Here is an 18,877-nt window from a genome sequence, read left to right on the forward strand (position 1 = left end):
TTTGCAAATTTCTCCTCAGGAGACGCATTTTCTCATTCTGACATTAGGTGATCACACTAAATGAAATATGAAGGAAAGCTTTTTCTTCTGGAACTTCCTCTTTGTTGCTGCTCTTTTTTAAGGAGATTAAGAAGATACATGTAAGAGTATTTGAATCAATCACCAGAGATTAATTTCTGCAAGGGCCAATAAGTCCCTTTAGCTTATTTATTCCCAGTGGTTCACATAACAGTTTCTTCCTGATAATTTGTCTAACTGTACTTTAGTACAGGGGTCTCCAACCTTGGCAACTTTAAGACTTGTGGACTTCAACTCCCAGAATTCCTCGGCCAGCTTTGCTGCTCTAGTATACCTTCTTGTTCTTCCTCCTTCAGGTGTCCCCCTTATGAACCTGCCTTCAAATCTAATTCTCAACATACCTTATTGAATGAATGAGTTGCTAGACCACTTCAAGTCAACTGACTCTAAGTGGTGAATAAAAGCTAATGCAGCAGTAACAATAGTATGCAATAAAACAAATGTAATGACAGTTGACAATTTCAATTAATCATAGAAAAAACATTGCATCATTTCTGGCACCAGGAAATCTATGCAACTCAAGTCCCAAAGATCTGAAACAGTCAGGTTTTATTCTCACGGCCTTTTAGAAGGCCGTGATAATGGGAATTACCCTTGTGGGTGGGACAAGATGTTCTTGAAAAGGACTGCAAAATCCAGTTCATCATTAGATGGCTGAAAAACATTCATTTTTTAAATGATATTCTATACAGGTAGTCCTCAAACTTATGACCAATGAAACCAACATTTCCATTGCTAAATAAGACATTCGTTGAGTGAGTTTTGCCCCATTTTATAGCCTTTCTTGCCACAGTTAAGTGAATATCTGCAGTTGTTATGTTAGTAACATGGTTTGTTAAGTGAATCTGGGTGATTTTGCTTGTCACAAGAGGTAATCACATGAACTCAGGTTACTGCAATTGTCATAAATACATACAATTGCCAAGCACCCTAATTTTGATCACACAACCAAGGGGATGCTGTAGGTATGAAAAATGGTCAAAAGTCATTTTTTTTCTAGTGCCATTGTAACTTCAAACGGTCAGTAAACAAATAGTTGTAAGTCAAGGACTACTTTTTGTATATCCACATGGTATACTATTATGGCTTCAGTGAAACAAGAAATAGGATGAGTGCCCTGGGGAAGCAGCCTTTGATCATGAGGGGATGATTAGCAGCACAAATACAGGTGTTCAGAGCTGAACCACCACTAGGTGGTTCAGACCAGGAAATCAACTTCACTGGAAAACTAAAACTACTGTTATTGAAATTGGTTATTATTTCAATAACAGAATCTTGCAAGTCTGGTTCTGCTCCCTTCTCCTCTTTCTTATATTCCAGTGAATCAGGGAAATATCTGCCAGAGTTACTTCCAAATATTACTTCTTTTAAAAAAATGTTTCAATCCCTTTTGCTTAAGTTGCATCTTTCTATCATGGTAATTTCCTTACTTTCTGCAGTTGTGAATGACTAAGAATAGAGTACATGATGTTTCTGAGTGCTCTTATTTTGCTTATTATCTAGCCTTTCCTTTATGGAGGAAGTAAGAGACCACTTTGGCCGTGAACATACTTCCCCTTTGGATGTTGTTGCAGAATTTATTTAAATATGGCAATAATTTATGCATTATAACATTTAGATTATGATACTGCAGTCATGAATGCTCAGTCAACATCACCAATGATTAGGAAAAGGTGTGTGGTATTTTCTGATAGATAGTTCACCTATATATATTTGCCTATGTGGGAAACTTAATACGTTGTGGAGGAAATATTATAGTTAGATAGTAATAACAGAATAGAAGCCCTAAGCCATCATATGGTTTGCTTGGTTCTGACTTAGCACATTGTATGTTCCTAGCTAGTATGGGGTTTTTTTATCCACTGTTAATGATTAGCACAATGTGTGAATCGAACCACTCTATTCCCAAGAAACAATGACATATGAAGGAGGCATAGGAAGATTTTGTACTTTACTCATCACTTTAGGTGCAATGTTTTGTCCTGGGTAAATACATTTGGAGTATTTGTCTTTGGGGTGCCTAAGGGTTTGACAAGAAGATTTTGTAATGTTCTCGTTTTAGAGGCAGAGGATAGGCTATCCTTGACTTACAGCACATCTGATAGCTTAGCAAGCATTTGAAATTACAACCCACTCCCCCAAAAAGTACCTAAAATCCAATTCCAAAGTTCTGATGGCTGTCCCATCATGTGACCACATTTTGGGTGCTTTATCAACTAGCCCACATTTATGGCCATTTGCAGTATCCAATGGTTCGATGACAGTAACTTACAATGTTTTTGCCAGAAACCAGCGTCTACTTGTGGTTTCCAGGAAAAAAAAGCTCATAGTGAACAGCCGGTTTGCTTAATGACCATCGTGTTCACTTAATGTTCATGGCATTTGTTTAATAACCATGGCAATTGCTTTACAACCGCCATGTTCCCCTAATGACTGCTGCAAAAAGTTGTAAAACAGGTCCACACTGTTTACAAGCCCACTTTACAATTATCACAACTTATGACAGTAATTGCCAGGCTCAATTATGATCTTAAGTTGAGGGCTACCTTTATACTTGAAGTCAGAATTAGAGGGTTTTTTTTTAATCATAATCTGAAGCTGGTGCCAGCCATGAATGTTTGTACAGTAGTCTGGTGAGAAACATTGTGTTCTATTCTCCTAAATCGACCACATTCTTTTCACAACTACACTATAGATATATAGGGTAGGTCCAACTGAATATTGATACAGGGAAGTGGCACTCTATTGTGCAGTGAGACATCTCACATGTCTTGCAATCTCTCAAGCAGCTTACAGTACTTACAGTTCACTGATTAGCCTGATACGTTTTCAAAATCATAGAAAGGTAAAAATGGGTGATACGGCTTCGCCAGTTATTAATGGCTGCTGAAATGTAATGTAAGGTAATGCTCACACTTATCTAAATTTTAGATAAAATTTGGGGAATTTTTAAAATATAATATGGTATGCAGCATATTTCTTATTTTAGTAAACTTATACTTTCCCCACTAGATGGCAGAAACGTTCACTATTTTGTATCTTATTTATAACTGCTTGTTCGGCTTGATAGCCAATGATTGTTTGCAGAAAACAGCAAGATTCTTCACTTTGTATTCCACTAAGACAAAGTATCACAGATGTGGTATCTGTACTCTTACACTGATTTCCCAACATGGACATTTTTCAGGAGAGTAGATTGTAGAGATTTGTTCCTTCCAATTTTATCAGATTGAGATGAGGGCCTTTTGGAAAGTAATATCCACTCATTCTTTGTGAATCGTAATTTGAAAAGATGTAAGTCCAATAATAAAAGATAAAGATGCCCTCAAAATGACTCCTGGTTATTATCTTAATATTCATGCTATTTTTGTCAATAGAACAAAAGTGCAATTCTATTCTCTTCACCTTTGTTTTTTACTTCCCATTTTAGCCTAAATCTAGACATGGAATTCCCCGATTGTCTATCACCTAAGTTGTCACATGCTGCCCACACCCAGTTTAGCGAAGGGAAAAAATGTTGTGACACTGCCTTGATGATGCGAGTTTGACACCCCTGATCTAAATACTAATCAGGCTCAGCCTTCATAACCCAGAGAAAGAACTGGTTACTGAAGATATTCCTGCTGATTGTCAGCTTTAGAGATGTAAAAAGAGGTAAAGATCTGCCTTATATCAAGTCAGACCATTGCTTTATGCTTTTTAATATTCTCTATGCTATTTGTGGACGGCATTTTGCCAATAATTCAGCCATAACTATTATCTTGCACGCAATCAAAAATCTAGAAGCAGTTATAAATGATTCATGTTTCAAAGCCTACAGAATGACCTTGGTTAGGTTAAAAGAGCATTGTTTTTTTTTCTTGTATGACCATCAGGATTACCTTGAACACATTGGTCTGACCAAATTTTTCAAGTAATCTGGAAGCATTGATATAATTATCAATTGAGATGGAAGAGTTATGTTTAAAAAGAGAACTGCCTTGGCAGACTATGTGTAATGAACACTTATTAGTCCTTACTGGAGCGGATAACCAAAATAATGGTATTCTAAAATATAATAAAGCAAAAAATGATAACAGCAGAACATTATAAACAACATGTATTCCTTTCTCATTATTATCAGGAGTCATTACACTGCAGGAATAGGGAAATTAGTCCTCAGTTCTACTGTATTATAATTGTTCTTTCCACTGACCTATTGATTAAAGCAATTGAAACAAACATTCTTCAAATATTAAAATCAACTGATAAGGCCCTGCAAAAATGGATCTAAAAGTGAGGCCTCAACCAATTAGCAGCAGTTTGGTGTAGTGGTTACGGTGCTGGCCTAGAAAGCAGACTGAATTCTAGTCCCACCTTAGGCATGAAAAACCAGTTGAGTGACTTGGGGCAGCCATTTTCCCTCAGGGCAACTCACCTCACAAGATGGTTGTTGTGAGGAAAATAGGAAGAGAAAGGAGTATTAGGTAGGTTTGCCATGTTGAGTTGTGCAGATAGTCCTCAACTTACAACAGTTCATTTAGTGATTGTTCAAAGTTACAACGCCATTGAAATAAGTCACTTATGACAATTTTTCAACACTTACGACCATTGCCACATCCCCATGGTCATATAAACAAAATTCAGATGCTGGGCAACTGACTCATATTTATGACGGTTGCAGTGTCCTGGAGTCATGTGATCCCCTTTTGCGACCTCCTGACAAGCAAAGTCAATGGGGAATCCAGATTCATTTAAGCATATTACTAACTTAAAAACTGCAGTGATTCATTTATCATTGTGGCAAGAAAGGTCATAAAATGGGGCAAAATTCACTTAACAAACATCTCACTTAGCAACAGAAATGTTGGGCTCAACTGTGATCATAAGTCAAGGACTACCTGTATATGAAAAAAAAGTGAAATAAATTTCTAAACAAACAAACAAAACCCAGAGGGAAATACCAACACAATTAGATCAAGATTCTTAAGCTTTGCAGAAATAATAGTAAAATAAATCAAAATAACTAAGGGGACAACTTACTCAAAACAATCTGGTGAGTTTTAAACTTATTCTATAGGACCGTGCAATGATTTGGAAGAGGTTGTAAAAGCTTAAATGAAGTACCTGTGACCCATTACTGCAGTTACATCTGTTTCCAAGCTGCACACTCCTAATGCTACTATCCAGCTCAAGTGTTATTTTTTAAAAAAAAGAAAATCTCTGATACCCTGGTTGGTCATTAAGAAAGCATTCTTGCTGAGAAATCTGGATTACAGTATGAGATTTTGTTTAATCTATTTTGGAAAAGTAGAATACCCAGAATGAAAGTATGTTGATAAACAAAATCCCTATCAAGGATTTCTGTCTGGAATCTATATGTTCATTCTGAAATTTAGAGTATGTCAATGACATATTGCATAGTAGTGTTAAGAATTACATAATGTTGTACTTTAAAACATCTGATTCTGGCTGTGGAATCTTAAAATAACTTCTTCGAGAGGGTGTTGTAATTTCAGGTCATATTGCTTGATATGCTGAGAATGCATCTACATTTACATAATATCTAGATGTTTTTGAAAAGCTATGTGGTTACAGAATTCCTTTTTAGTTTCCTTTTATTTGTTTTCTTCAGGCGGTGATTCTCTGCTATAGCAGACCATCTTCAGCATTCTACTTGGTGGGAAATGTAGAAACCGGACTGTACCATGTAATCAGGAAAAATTATTCAACAGACAGGCATCCACTCCCACTATATGACAAATCCATTTAATGTACCCTGTTGCAGTGACCAGATTAGAGGTTTATACCTCTAATCTGTCAGCATTGGTCTTCAGACACTCAAAATGAGCTTCCTTTCCTGTGATATAGACTGTGTGCTCCTCTAACAATGGCACAATCAGCTTTAACAATACCAATTATTCCACAAAGTCGGTCTTATCTCACCTTCTCAGCTATAACTTATAAACTATATTAATGTAAAAGTATTCTCCAATGCCCTAATTCTAACACTGATTCAGGATGTGTAAAACATATTTCATTTGCTATCTATTATATTTGTACATGTTACATGTAGATATGATCCAAGGTGTGTTGAGAAATATGGGCGCACCCTTCTTTTGTGGTTATCACCTATCCTCTGTTGCAATTATTTCTCTCTTTTTGTTTGCACGTTCCATTAGCACTATATTTCCGGAGTTCCTTTCATATCTGTGCTTCCTCTGGTTCTCTCTTTTTGATACCAGCTTCTCTCTCTTCCGGTAAGGGCAAAGAGAGTGGGACAGGTCTCTATTCTTTCATTCAAGGAAGAATGGTGTCTGTGTTTAATGCCGATCCATTTAACAGTATTTAAAAATATATCTGTACTGCAAAATGTAACAGCTCAAGAAGGATGTTGAACTGGCATTTCTTGGTTATTACTTACACGTAAAAGAATTGTTACTCAGCAGCTAGTGACTACAGAACAAAAGCCATGTTAATCTATAATCATCAAAAACAAGGAGTCTGGTAGCCACCTTTTCAGACTAACAATTTTAGTTTTCCCCCCATTTCCATCTCAAATTAACTCCTACATCAGTCTAGTCGCTCCAATGCATTTGATGAAGCTCATTGCCTTTCACTGTAATAATGTGTACTAGTTTGAAAAGGTGTTACCAGACTATTTCTTATTTCAAGAAGCTAGCGGGTGCCTGTTCTCCTACTCTAGTTGCAAAATTATGGCACAGAGTGCCCTGCTTCTCTAGACCTATTCTTGCTATGGCATCTTCCCATTTCACTGCACTTCATCTTGTTTGAACTTGGAAGATGGGCGGAAAGACAGACAAGCCAGTTTATGGAAGCCAGATAACCCGAAGTCATCCAGATCCCCAATCCCTTCGCTTTGCCACAACGGATTGTTCCTCCACACTTTATAGGAGGGCAGCAGTAGAAGCATGCTACCTCCTTGCCTATCAGAATGGCACACCATAATTTAGGACAGCACCAAAGCAATAGATGCGGGATAGGAATTGGCTACCTGTCACGGTTATGCTTGCTCAGCAACTCTTCCAACCCTTGCTGTAAATTCGCTCCTAAGCCTCTCAAGACAAGTCTGGAGAACTGGAGCTAGTGCTCCACTTCTCTCTGTCCTGTCTTGTGTGGCTCTAATTTATCTGGTCGCCAACGGTTGCAACGAAGGCGGCCGGGCCCAAGTATTGCAACGCGTTCGAGGAAGCGGCAGATGGAGCCACTAGCCCGCCTTTTTCCCCTTAGAGCAACAAGGAGGCAGCTTCCCGGGCAGCTATCTGGGGTCCTTAAGCGCTTTACCTTGCTTTGTATTGAGACTTCCTGCACGGCTCTAATTTCTCGGCGAGGCGCGCTGGGGATCAAGTAGCTGGAAGCTGAGCATGCACCACCCGTCTCGGGGATACGCTCGTCCTTGGCACTCTCATTTCTGCGGCTGCTTTGAGGGGAGGCGTCCCGGATAAGCCCCTGACAGAAGGAGCGAGGGCAGCACTTTCCCTTCTTCCGCCCGCCTGCCTTGGCAGAGCAATGAGTGCTGCGCTCGAGCGAGAGCTCGACCCTGTCTCCGGGGCTTAATCGCTGGCTACTCGCCCCGCGGATATGACCGGACCTCTCCCGAGCAGGTGAGGGAGAGAAGCACGACCAGCGGGGTTATGGAGCTGCACGAGGTCATCGAAAAGGGCTCGAATGGCGGGGGCGCCGCTGCTGCCGCCGCCGCCGCCTCCTCCGTTGGCTCCAGTTCGCCGTCCACCGCTAGTTCGGAGACGTCCGTGTGTCCGGAGCTGGACAAGGTCTCCACGCTGGGACGAAGGCACAGCAAAAAGAGGTTTGGGCTCAAGATCTTTGGGCGCAGGTGAGCGAGACCCACGGTTTTGAAGTGTGCGCGTTTGAAAGAGTAATGGGATAGGAGGGATCGTGGCGCACTCACGCATGCTTCTTCCCCACACACCAAATCACAAAAATATGTTCAGGTGGTGGAATAAAATGGTTTGGCTAGTTTGTGGCTCTGTTGTGCAAAACTTACTGTCTTTGAGTAGTGGGGGGTACCGGTTGTTGTGATGTGCTGGTGTTTCCAATCTGAGGCAGGTGAAGCTCAACTGACAAGGCATGGATTACTTCGATGTACCCCGAAACTCGCATACAGACACACGCTTATACTTAGTGAGATATGAAATAGGGATTTTTGTTTGTGCTATGTTTTTGAATGTAATTAATAGCTATCACTAGTCGGGTAAATAAGGTAATAGGTTCAGCTTGAGAGAAAGAGCACTTTTATCTTTGGTGTAAAAACAGACAAACAAAAAACCCTAATCCTGTGTCATTCAGGAATGTAAAATTCTGATTGTCAGCTGTAGTGATGAGAATGTCATTCTTCCTTTTCCTCCTCCCCCTCCCATTTCTTTTGGTTTCATTGGACTGAGTTTCTGATCTCAACAAATAATGCTGTTTTTCTTTTGGTAGGAATATGGGGTGGGTGTTTTTGTAATTAGTTAATAGCTTTCAGTGGGATTCGGGATCTACCTCTCCTTTCCCATACCCTATTTACTCATCTTCCTCTTTACCCAATTTATTGTTGAATTAAGATCTGTTTATAAATACAGATTATAGAGTCCCCCAACCTGAGGGCCCTCTGATGGATTGATCAGCAATTCCCATCATTTACATTCATCGTGGAAAATATAAATTGGAGATGACTGAATAATCCAATAACAAAGAACAAATTCTAGAGCGAAATGTAGTGCTTAATTAGGAAAGGGTGAATTAGGTGTGTGTCTGTTTCTCTCTGTAGCACAAGGAAATATAGCAGTGTCCAGATATATTACTGAGGTTTTTGCATTTTGTTTGTGCTGTCCTTTGACTAGGCTGTTGCATACCTTTCAACATTATAACCACCTTGCCGGCAATCAGACATTTGGTATGTAATCTTATGGTAGCTTCTTGGAGTTCTGTGCCACACATTTAATTTTATGTGTGGCATTTAATATTAATATTACTTTGCTTTATACAGAGAGATTCTAATGTTTGAGGGAATTCATAATTCTTCAGTTTGAAATATTATCTTGGTCTTGGATCAAAATAAATAAAGTTTATTTTTTGGGGCTTTTCGGCCAGTAGTGGCAGCGTTTTGAATTTTTTAAAAACCAAAACATTGTGGTTTGTTAGTTACAATAATTATATAAATGAACTAAAGCACTCTTTCATTGATAGCATTTTTTGCAAATACTGACAAGTACATTGATAGTTGAACATGAAAATAAGTTTTATGAAAGAACAGCTGCACTAATCCAAATGTTATGGAAATGACATTTTTTATTTATATAAAGAACCAGTACTTAATGTAATGGAAATGTGTGTAGCCAAAGTTTATATTGTGATTATTGTTATAATTTATATAATATAATTAATTTGCATATTCTATCATGCAGCGCATATATATATGGAATTATGGAAGAAGTCATAGTAGGAAATGGCTTTCCGTTTTACAGAAGGGGACTCCTGAAGCTTAGAACATTTGGTGAACTCAGAACACATATGGGCTAGATTGATTAAGAAAGTGAGCCAAGCTTTTTAGGACAGAATATACAGATGGGAACTAATATAAAATTCAAGCAAAGCCAATGAGAAGGGTACAAGAATGTATTTATGTGACACATACACAAGGCCTGCACAATTTGTTGAGGGGAAGAGACCAGCATTAGAACTGAGAGTGGCAGCAAGGCTTGGAGGTGCTTCACAGTGTGTATTTTGGGGTGGTGGCAGCAGCTTATTTTTAAAAAGTTACCAAGTTTTTATTCAGGCCTGACATAACACACAGCAACAGAAGCATGAAAATGTGGAGGAGCTGGCGTTACAACTTGGTCCCCACTCTTTTAGAATTCCCCACTCTTTCATTTGGCAAAAATAGGTCCCCACTCTCATTTGGCATTACGTTTAGAGCTTCCATCTACAATTCCAAACCTAGGTAATGTACAGGGTGTCTAAAAATAATTTCATTTCCAATCCAGAGACTGGAACTAAATAAATTAGCTAACAGGGCTCACTTAACATCCTAGCCTCAAAGCCTTAACAGAAGAGTATGGGCAGGAAAGTTTTTCTGTCTCTGTTAGAAGTGAAGATCTGGACTGAACTCACTCAAATTGTCCTTGTCCTTTCTTGTGCGTGTAAATTAGAGGCATGCATATGTGTACACGTTTATAGCATTTTCCTTGCCCAGTATGACTCCAATTAAGGGCACATTTGTGCAAAATAAATCGGCACTAGATAGAAGAGAAATAAGGGCTCACATTGTTTCCAACGGTCAATTTACGATACTGTAAAAGTACAAGGATGGAGAGATAAGTAGATCTCAGGTGGGTAGAATGTGATGCTAGTTCTCCCACCAGTGATCTTTTAAAAAGGAAATGATGCATGAATTACAGTTCTCTCTTCCAAAAGAAGACAATGTTTTGTAATTTCTGAGAGCTTTACTAGGTAATCAATTGTTCAAACCTAGCTAGGTGCTATTTGTTCCAGTCATATTTTTTTTTAAAAAAAGAGAGAATGTCATTTTTAAAATAGGCAAGGCATGGCAGACTTGATTCTTTGGCTTATGCTAAAGGCATTTCTACTCAAATAGAAATATGTGACAAGGATAAACAGCTATTTTTGTATTAAATACTGTTACAAAACTTGCTTAGTCTAAACTTTAGAAACACTCTGAGGGTGTGAATCTGGTTCATCTGCCCCTGAGCTCACTCTTCATTCTCATCCAGAGTCCATTTAGTAAATTTAGGAAATAGCTTTACTTGTAGAAATGGATTGAGGATTAGGCAATTGGGTGGGTAAAGAATATAATGCATTTTTTTCTAGCATAGCATAAATTCAGTGTAAGTAGATGACCTGAGAAACATAGTAAGCATAACTTGTCAAATCTAGTAGAACCAGTTCTGTGCTGATGGATTGGTGGAGAATAGTTAGGAGAATTTAACATCCTAACAGGTCTTTCATTTCCCATCACCAATTCTTAAAGATACTTTCCCTTCCTATCCCAACAATTGATTTGCTAGTCTTATAGGGACTGAGAATAATAACCAGATCACCCGTATTGACTCAGATTCAAAAAGAGACCTTGATGAATCATTTCTGACTGGGACTGGCACTGTTCTGGTGTTCACATTACAGCCTGTATGTCCTAGTTAGGAGTATTGCCTGTTAAGATAATAAACAGAGAATTTTTTCCTTTATGATCCTTTCTGGTATAATTAGCACAAGGCTAATTAGGTCTTCTGTTCCTAAAGTTTGAATTGTGCCAAGGTTTAAAGCCAATTATGCTTCCTTATTTGAGAAAGCTGGTACTTGATAAAGAGAACTTTGATATTGAAGACTGTTACAATTTGTATTAAATGGAACAGAAAACATTAGTTTTCGTTTAGTGTAAAAGTGAAGAAATTGGAGTGGAAGGTTGCTGTTTTCTGTAGCTGAATTAAGGGTTTGGATATCCATCTTGGATATATCCCTTGCATGCCACATTCACACCAAAGTCTATAGCCTGTAGCCACACCCAACTATTTCTAGGAGCAGATGGCTTATTCTTGCCTTAATGTTCCACCTATTAATAAAAGATAGGAGAATATGTGAACAGTATGTAAGAGTTAGGATGTGAATAGATGCAGAACTGTTGCCAGAATCAGTTAGTAATCAATTTTTGTCTCGCTGTTCTGTCTATTAACCAAATATGTTACTTCATTCATACAGGAAAAACTCTTCCTTTTGCTTCTTAGGAGGATGATTACCGTATTTATCGGCGTATAACACGCACTTTTTCCCCCTTGCGTGTTATACGCCGATAAATACGGTATGTAACAGAATTATAGGTTGTCCTTTCTCCCATCCTCACCCTGCCATACTCTGCAATAACCAGCTATTACAAAGGTATCTAATGAGTATTCCCCCAATTAATACTACATGAACTAAACACAAGTAGACCTTGGTTAACAATTGGGACTGGAATTTCCATTGGTGAGCAATGCAACTGTAAACTGTAATCCCACCTAGTTGTTAGATGAGGGTCCATCCAGATCCAAGCCATTCCCATCTTGGCCCACCCCAATCCAAACCATTCTCTGTTCCCAGTCTTGAACTTTGGTAAGGTAAGGGGCTGCTTCCTCTTCAATTCCTCCCACTCTTCTGTGTCTCTCCCCTTCTCAATCCCATCTTTGCCCTTCTGGTCATTCTGCATTCTGTCATCTCTTTTCGCCTTACCAGCCCTGTCCCAAAGCTTTGCCATTGTTTTCCACCCATTGCTGACAAGGCATGCCCAGCATGGTCCTTCATGAAGTTGGTCATCCTAGACTTTTTTCCTCAGGCCACATGTGCCCTTATCTAAACCATGCATGCTTCCGGCTAAAGTTTGAAGCCTTCCAAAGCCTCATGAGAAGGCCTCACCGCAGTTTGGATTGACGGGAGCTTAGTACAGGGTGGCCAAAAAGACAGGGATAGACAGGCAGGTAGGAAGATTGTGGTCACAGGTGTGGGTGGACTGCCAAGTGCCTGAATTTTGATCATGTGACCAAAGGGATGTTAAAGCAACAGCTATAACAAATTGTCCTAAAAGAATATGAGAAATGCTCTTATCCTAAGATATTGTGGAAATCCTTTGTAGGTTCTTTAAAAGATGGCCTGCAAATATATCTGATAAACCGGGGGTTAAGACAAATGTGGAACAGGCTGTTTTAATCATTTCTCTCTGGTTTTATCCTTCAATCTCACAATAGAAGCAAAATTTTCAGGCCTTGGAGGATTTTTGTGCACATTCTATTTCACAACGACTAGGATTGTGAGACTGATCCCAAGGTCACTTCTGTTCCCCTTGATATACATTTCTGCAGCTGAGATAGGCTATTTGGAAAGCTCAGGACTGTGGATTGCAAACTTTTGGGATGGTGTTAGCCCAAAGGACTGGAAAGAGGATTCATGCTTTACACCCTGACACCTCAGGTGGTGACAAAACAGTGGACTGAAGACTGGAGATACAGTATTTCAGCATCTCAAAATGGACAAACCAGATTCATATGTAGCTCTCTTATCCACTATGAATTTGGAGACAACACTTTTGTTTCTCACTTCATCTGCATAGATGACAAAGTGAGAATACAAAATAAGCGTGTAAATGGCTTGAAAGAAATGTGGAAAAACAAGAATTCTAGGTGAAAAAGATTATGGCTAATCAACCAGTAAAGACAAAATCTTTTATCTTTTTGGCCTTTTAGGTAAGGATAGGAGAAGGGATACCCTAATGAAGAGATGGGTATTGTTTCCTGTGACTATCCTTTTCATCTTACACTTTCCTATCTTGCATTCATGTAAAAAAGAACCTATGTATTCATTCCAGCAGATACTGTGGAGGCGAATGTATTTTCTGTTTATTAACAGTTGCAAAATTCAATCCATCTTAAAATTCTTCAGGAAGTAGCATTCAGCTAGGACAGGAGTAGGGAAACGTGGCTCTTTTATCACTTATGGACTTCAACTCCCAGAATTCCTGAGTGAGCCATAAAAGGTTCCCCATCCCTGGCCTACTGGTTTTTCAGTTGTGGGGGAAATCAATTTTTGACTTGAATCGGACTGTTTAATATACAAATATAAGACATAGGCCAGGGATGGGGAACCTTTTATGGCTCACTCAGGAATTCTGGGAGTTGAAGTCCATAAGTGATAAAAGAGCCAAGATTCCCTATCCCTGAGCTAGGATGTTTCTGGCAGCGCACATGGAAAGCAAACCTAAGGTATTCTAAGATCATTGTGGTGTAGCTGCTTTAATTTCAGTACCATTTCACTATACTGACGGAAGACCACAGTGTGGGAAGCGATTGCTTTAGATTAGAAGTGAGCTGTAATTTCAGCCTTGAGGGATGTAATTAGAACCCAGAAAACAGTGCCCTGGTATCTGATTATCCTGTCAGTGATATATTATGGCAAATGACTGGGCTTGAATAAAAGTCATGATGGCTATTGGCCAACTTCAATATGTAACCGTATTAGCAGATATTTAAAGGAAGGCTGTGGTGAACTTGCCATTGTGACATATGAAAACATTAAAAATGCAGTGGTATAAATATATTTGTGGGCGGCTGAGGCAAGGAGTCTTCAGTGGATTGTGGTATTTGGTTAATTTGCTTTTTCATTGGCGCTAGAGTTCCCTTGGTTACATATATAGTAGGCCCTAAAAAATCCAAAGGTGCTTGTGAAAGATGTGGGTGTATGTGTGATGTTCGGAAAGAGTACATGTGCTCATTGCCTTTATTCTGTATTGCTCTAGATTATATGATTGTATGATTAAAGCTCATAAAATATTTAGTAGAAAAAAGCGTAATAAGGATTAGAGTGCAGTACTGCAGGCTATTTCTGCCGCCTGCCGGCTCCCTGCAATTTGGCAGTTCAAATCTCACCAGGCTCAAGGTTGACTCAGCCTTCCATCCTTCCAAGGTGGGTAAAATGAGGACCTGAATTGTTGGGGCAATATGCTGACTCTGTAAACTGCTTAGGGAGGGCTGTAAAGCGGTACATAAGTCTAACTGCTATTGCTATTGCCATTACCTGTAGCGAAGGAATAGTGATTCTTTAATCAAACAGCTGTGGTTGATTCAATCTTGTTATATTTTATTCCTAGGAAAGATTACGTGTGGTGCATCCCCAACTCGAATGAATAAAATGTTGCCAGGATCTATTAAAAACTGCATTTGGAAGATTTACTCTTGCATTATACCACGTGGCTTTTTTGTTTTTGGCCTTGTGTTTGAAATGTCTCTTTGGTCTTAGAAGAAAGATGGTTTGGCCTCTTTATTTCCCATTTTCCTTTAGAATAACCTTTCTGAAACTTCATCCAGACCTATTGTACTATCTGCCTGTTGCTGTCTAATGAACTTATTAACAACTAAATTTGGTGAGAAGGGGCCTCACACCTAAATTTATGTGGGATGTGAGAGGAACTCATGGTTTCCTTGATTTGGTGCCCTAACCAAGACACCAAACTGGCTTTTTTTTTTTCTGCATTACTGTAAATTTACTAAGAGTTATATGCATCATCTCTCCCCTCCCTCCCTCCCCCTTTGAGGAGCTATTTACTTGTCAGGATAATTATTAATTTTCATACCCTGATAGTAACTCGGAGAAGCACAAGCTGCATTCAGAGCAGCACACATTTGCTCTTTTATTTCATTTTGATCTCTTGAATTGAAGGAAAATTAAAGTCATTCCAACCTACTTTGTGACTCTTTGTCAGGATCTGAGCTAGAAAATGGAAGCCAATGGTTTCTGTTTATGTTTCCCCAATCTATACAGTGGGAGTCAACATTCATCACTTCCTTCTCTTGAAACGTTGCTTCCAATAGAATGCTATGCTGGATATAATGTCCTTATAAATATTGGAGCCTTTTCAGAAACTTTTCAGATACTATTGCATTTTATTTTAATTTATTTTTATAAAGTGAACATTTGCTGTTAATAAATCAGGCAAGTGTGAAGTAATTAGTTTCAGCAAGTTATATATGATTCTCAGAAGATTTATTTGATTAAAATGCAATTGATCAATTAAGATTTTTTAATGTAGGGGTGAGTCCCTTGTGATCTTCAGTCTAATTTCAAACTCTGCAAAAGATGAGTTCAGCTCTCTGGTGAGACAAAGAGAACAGGATGTGTGAGAGAGAAGAGATGCCAGTCCTCCCACTTGGTTTGCTATCTAAAGAGTTCCAAAATAAGAAACTGTTGTAAATGTTAATAACATGATCCATATCAGAAATTCGTTAGTATATGCTGCACTATGTTCCATTTGTGTATTTAATAAATTTCTTACAGCAAATTTGCTTTTGGAATTCAGATTAAATTCCTTGGAGGCCCTATTGGAATTAACAAGTGTTAAATTAATTCTTATGACTGTGCCATTGATTTGAATTGTTTTATTATAAATGTAGCTTAAGCAAAGATAGTGAAAGGACCTTTGCTGTTTGTGGTTCTAGACCAGGGATGTCAAACTCACGTTGTCATGGCAGCATCACGTGACGTATCGGGACTTTTTTCTCCTTTGCTAAACTGGGCATGGGCATGGCCAGCGTGTGAGGCATCTGGCCTATGGGCCAGGAGTTTGACAGCCCTGTTCTAGACATGTCCTTCAAGAATGAGGAAAAAAGAACAATTTGCATTCCCTAGTCACTCAAAAGAAAATACTGCATTTTAATCTTAAATAAATAACATATCTTTGAAATACAGAACAAATAGCAAGCCAAACTTCCAACTCTTTATTCCCTGCCCCTCCAAGGACTAGATAGAGCCTTGCACACAAAATGACAATAACTGTTTCTTCAGAGGGGCTGTGTTTCTCGGCCAAAAATGTTGCTTGCCTTTCTTCTAACAGATTGGTCAATTAGTATCCCTCCTCCCCTCCGGAACCAATTTCAGTAGTTTGATTGCAGGACTGTGTGCCATGCCCTTCTGTGTTTCTGAATGGTAATCTTTTCATCAGGATCACTATTGTCTGGAGGATGGCTGTTCTTACTTGAGTTGAGCGGCCTAGATGCAGCATCTGGAGGCTTCATTGATGTGGTAAACCTAGCAGTTACCGTATCTATGTGTACCTGCTACAAATACTATGATTTGATGTATAGGGGGAAAATTAATTATGCTGTTTCATATATGGGGGTGAGAATGGTAGAAGCTGTGAGTGAATGCTATAAAAGGAGAGTGTTAGAAAGTTATCATATGCAAATAGCTTACATCTGCATTTCAGATTTGCTATTCAAAGATTAAATATGTAGGAGTTACATTTCCCATGTCTTTATTGTATTTTCACTAGTAACACTTGAACATTCACTGTCACGCGCTTCACTGTATTATCTTTATTTTGTTTTTCTGTTTTAAGGCCCAGTTGTGTCTTATTCTGGCCTAGGTACTATTTTATACGTTGCTTTTACTTTTTAAAATTATTGGTTATTACTGTGTTTTTAGTAATATCCTAAACACTAATCTCATTTAGTAAAGGATAGGAAGAAGAAAGGATAGAAAATAATTGTAATGAAGATGGATGTTCGTTTGAGGATTTGATGCACTTTTATTTAAACTAATATCCAGGATTAAATGCCAAGTGTAAAAAGATCAGGCTAGAAACCAGGAGACAGTGAGTTATAGTCCCACCTTAGGCCCAAAACCAGCTGTATGATCTTGAGCCATTCTCTTTCTCTGAGCCCTAGGAAGCAGGCAGTGGCAAGCTACTTTTTAAGTCCTGCCAAGAAAACTGCAAGGGTTTGTATAGGCCCCAGGTATTAAAACAAGGGCGGGGGGAGGAAGAAGAGGAAAAAAAGAGAAGAGAAAATAACAAGTCTGCGCGGGCAGGGTATGCAAATGAGGGAGATGTATTTAAAATAACAAAATTGATCTCTCTTTCATTTTCATGTTAGTTTAGTGTACATGGGTAACTGGGTTGGTAGGCACTACTGCATCTTATGAGGCAGCCTTGGGGAATTTCCAATGGAATTATCTGTCAATTCAATAATTCCACTTTTCAGGTTGAGTTGAATTGAAGGTAGAATATACAATAAACCTGTTTGCTTGCCAGCAAATATCTCCAATATCCACAGTTGGGAAATGGAACTACTCCTCATTTATTTTGTACGCTTCTACATTTTTCTAACTTGCTTATCTTTATAAACTCCACCCTTTCTAAGCAATGATATGCAAGTTCACTCAATTTCCAGTGGTTATCTACCGAAGCCTTTGTAGTCATTCATCATTCAAAGCACATGCTGCACCTCAACTTCCCACAAATGACCGAGAGTCCATCTTAGTATATGTATGAAATTATTTGTGGCCAGCCTTGATTAGGCAACATTTAATTGATATGTGAAAGTGACAGGTTTTGGTTACAAGACAATTTTGTGGCAGTTATGTATAAGAATAATACCCAGCCAAAATTCTTACATTGAATTTAGAAACTGATCTGGCATTACAACCGTATCCTTTTAGTCATAAGACAGCGAGAGTAGTCTAGTGCTAAGATGCTGGACTAGAGATGAGGAGACACCTCCCTTCATTACCGAAGCCAATTCTTTGAACCAGTCGTTCTATCCTAGCCCTAGACTGGAACATTGGAAAACAAATCTTACCTATCAATCTGCTCTTTACCAGCATGGTAGGTTATGGTCCATAACCTTCGCTGAAGAATCCTTCATCTTGCAGTGGGTTGATTTAGGCTAATAATAATGACACCAATAATGACTACTACTTTCATGTCATAGGTTTAATTATGATTGGAGCAAAGCCCTAACAGTAAGAAGGCAAGCTAGTAGTAAAAGCAGATTATTTTAGTGTATCCACTGAAGTTTAAGTTTGTGTGGGAATTTAGTTAGGTTTAGATTTTACCTTGCCTGATTTATGCTTTCACCTAAATCTGCGACTCAGCCGACAAAATCACAAATTTGGATAGCGTACATTAAATAACTTCCCCCCCTTCAACAATATTTAAAATTTTGAAAATCATGCAATATTAACAAAAAAAAAATTATAAACTGACATACTAAGCAACATGTAGCCAGTACTTACTATTTGTATCATCTTAACCCAATTTGCACAGGGGAAAAGACATGTTTGTAAAGTTTTCTTGAATGCTAACAGGGTCAGGGCCATCCAAATATTTGGGTGGGGTAGGGGTGGGGATTCTTCCAATGACCAAGTTCAACAACCAAAAAGGCATGCTTCCTAGATCCAATCAGATAACTTCAAAGAGGATCCCGTGAGAATGTGTGGGATGGAGACAGGTTGTGCCACAAATAATATGTAGATGGTAATCAAT

At 38.7% G+C, this 18,877-nt stretch overlaps 1 protein-coding gene across 7 annotated transcripts in view; it reads left to right on the top strand.

Annotated features, from left to right (window-relative positions):
- Window positions 1–18,877, top strand: part of DGKZ (diacylglycerol kinase zeta) — a 156,720-nt gene that overhangs the window by 29,977 nt on the left and 107,866 nt on the right. For 2 of the 7 annotated variants that reach the window (XM_026707668.2, XM_087921434.1), the window contains exon 1: window positions 7,356–7,912. The exons of 3 other annotated variants lie outside the window; for them this stretch is intronic. In XM_026707668.2, the coding sequence (XP_026563453.1) occupies window positions 7,713–7,912 (200 nt within the window). In that variant the 5' untranslated portion in view covers window positions 7,356–7,712. Of the gene's footprint in view, window positions 1–7,355; window positions 7,913–18,877 lie in introns of those variants that run through there. 2 more of the 7 variants (XM_087921438.1, XM_026707647.2) reach the window with 2 other exon arrangements.

The sequence above is a fragment of the Pseudonaja textilis genome, chromosome 1 (assembly GCF_049901715.1).
Source record: "Pseudonaja textilis isolate UNSWEBS1 chromosome 1, rPseTex1.2, whole genome shotgun sequence".
Classification (NCBI taxonomy): domain Eukaryota; kingdom Metazoa; phylum Chordata; class Lepidosauria; order Squamata; family Elapidae; genus Pseudonaja; species Pseudonaja textilis.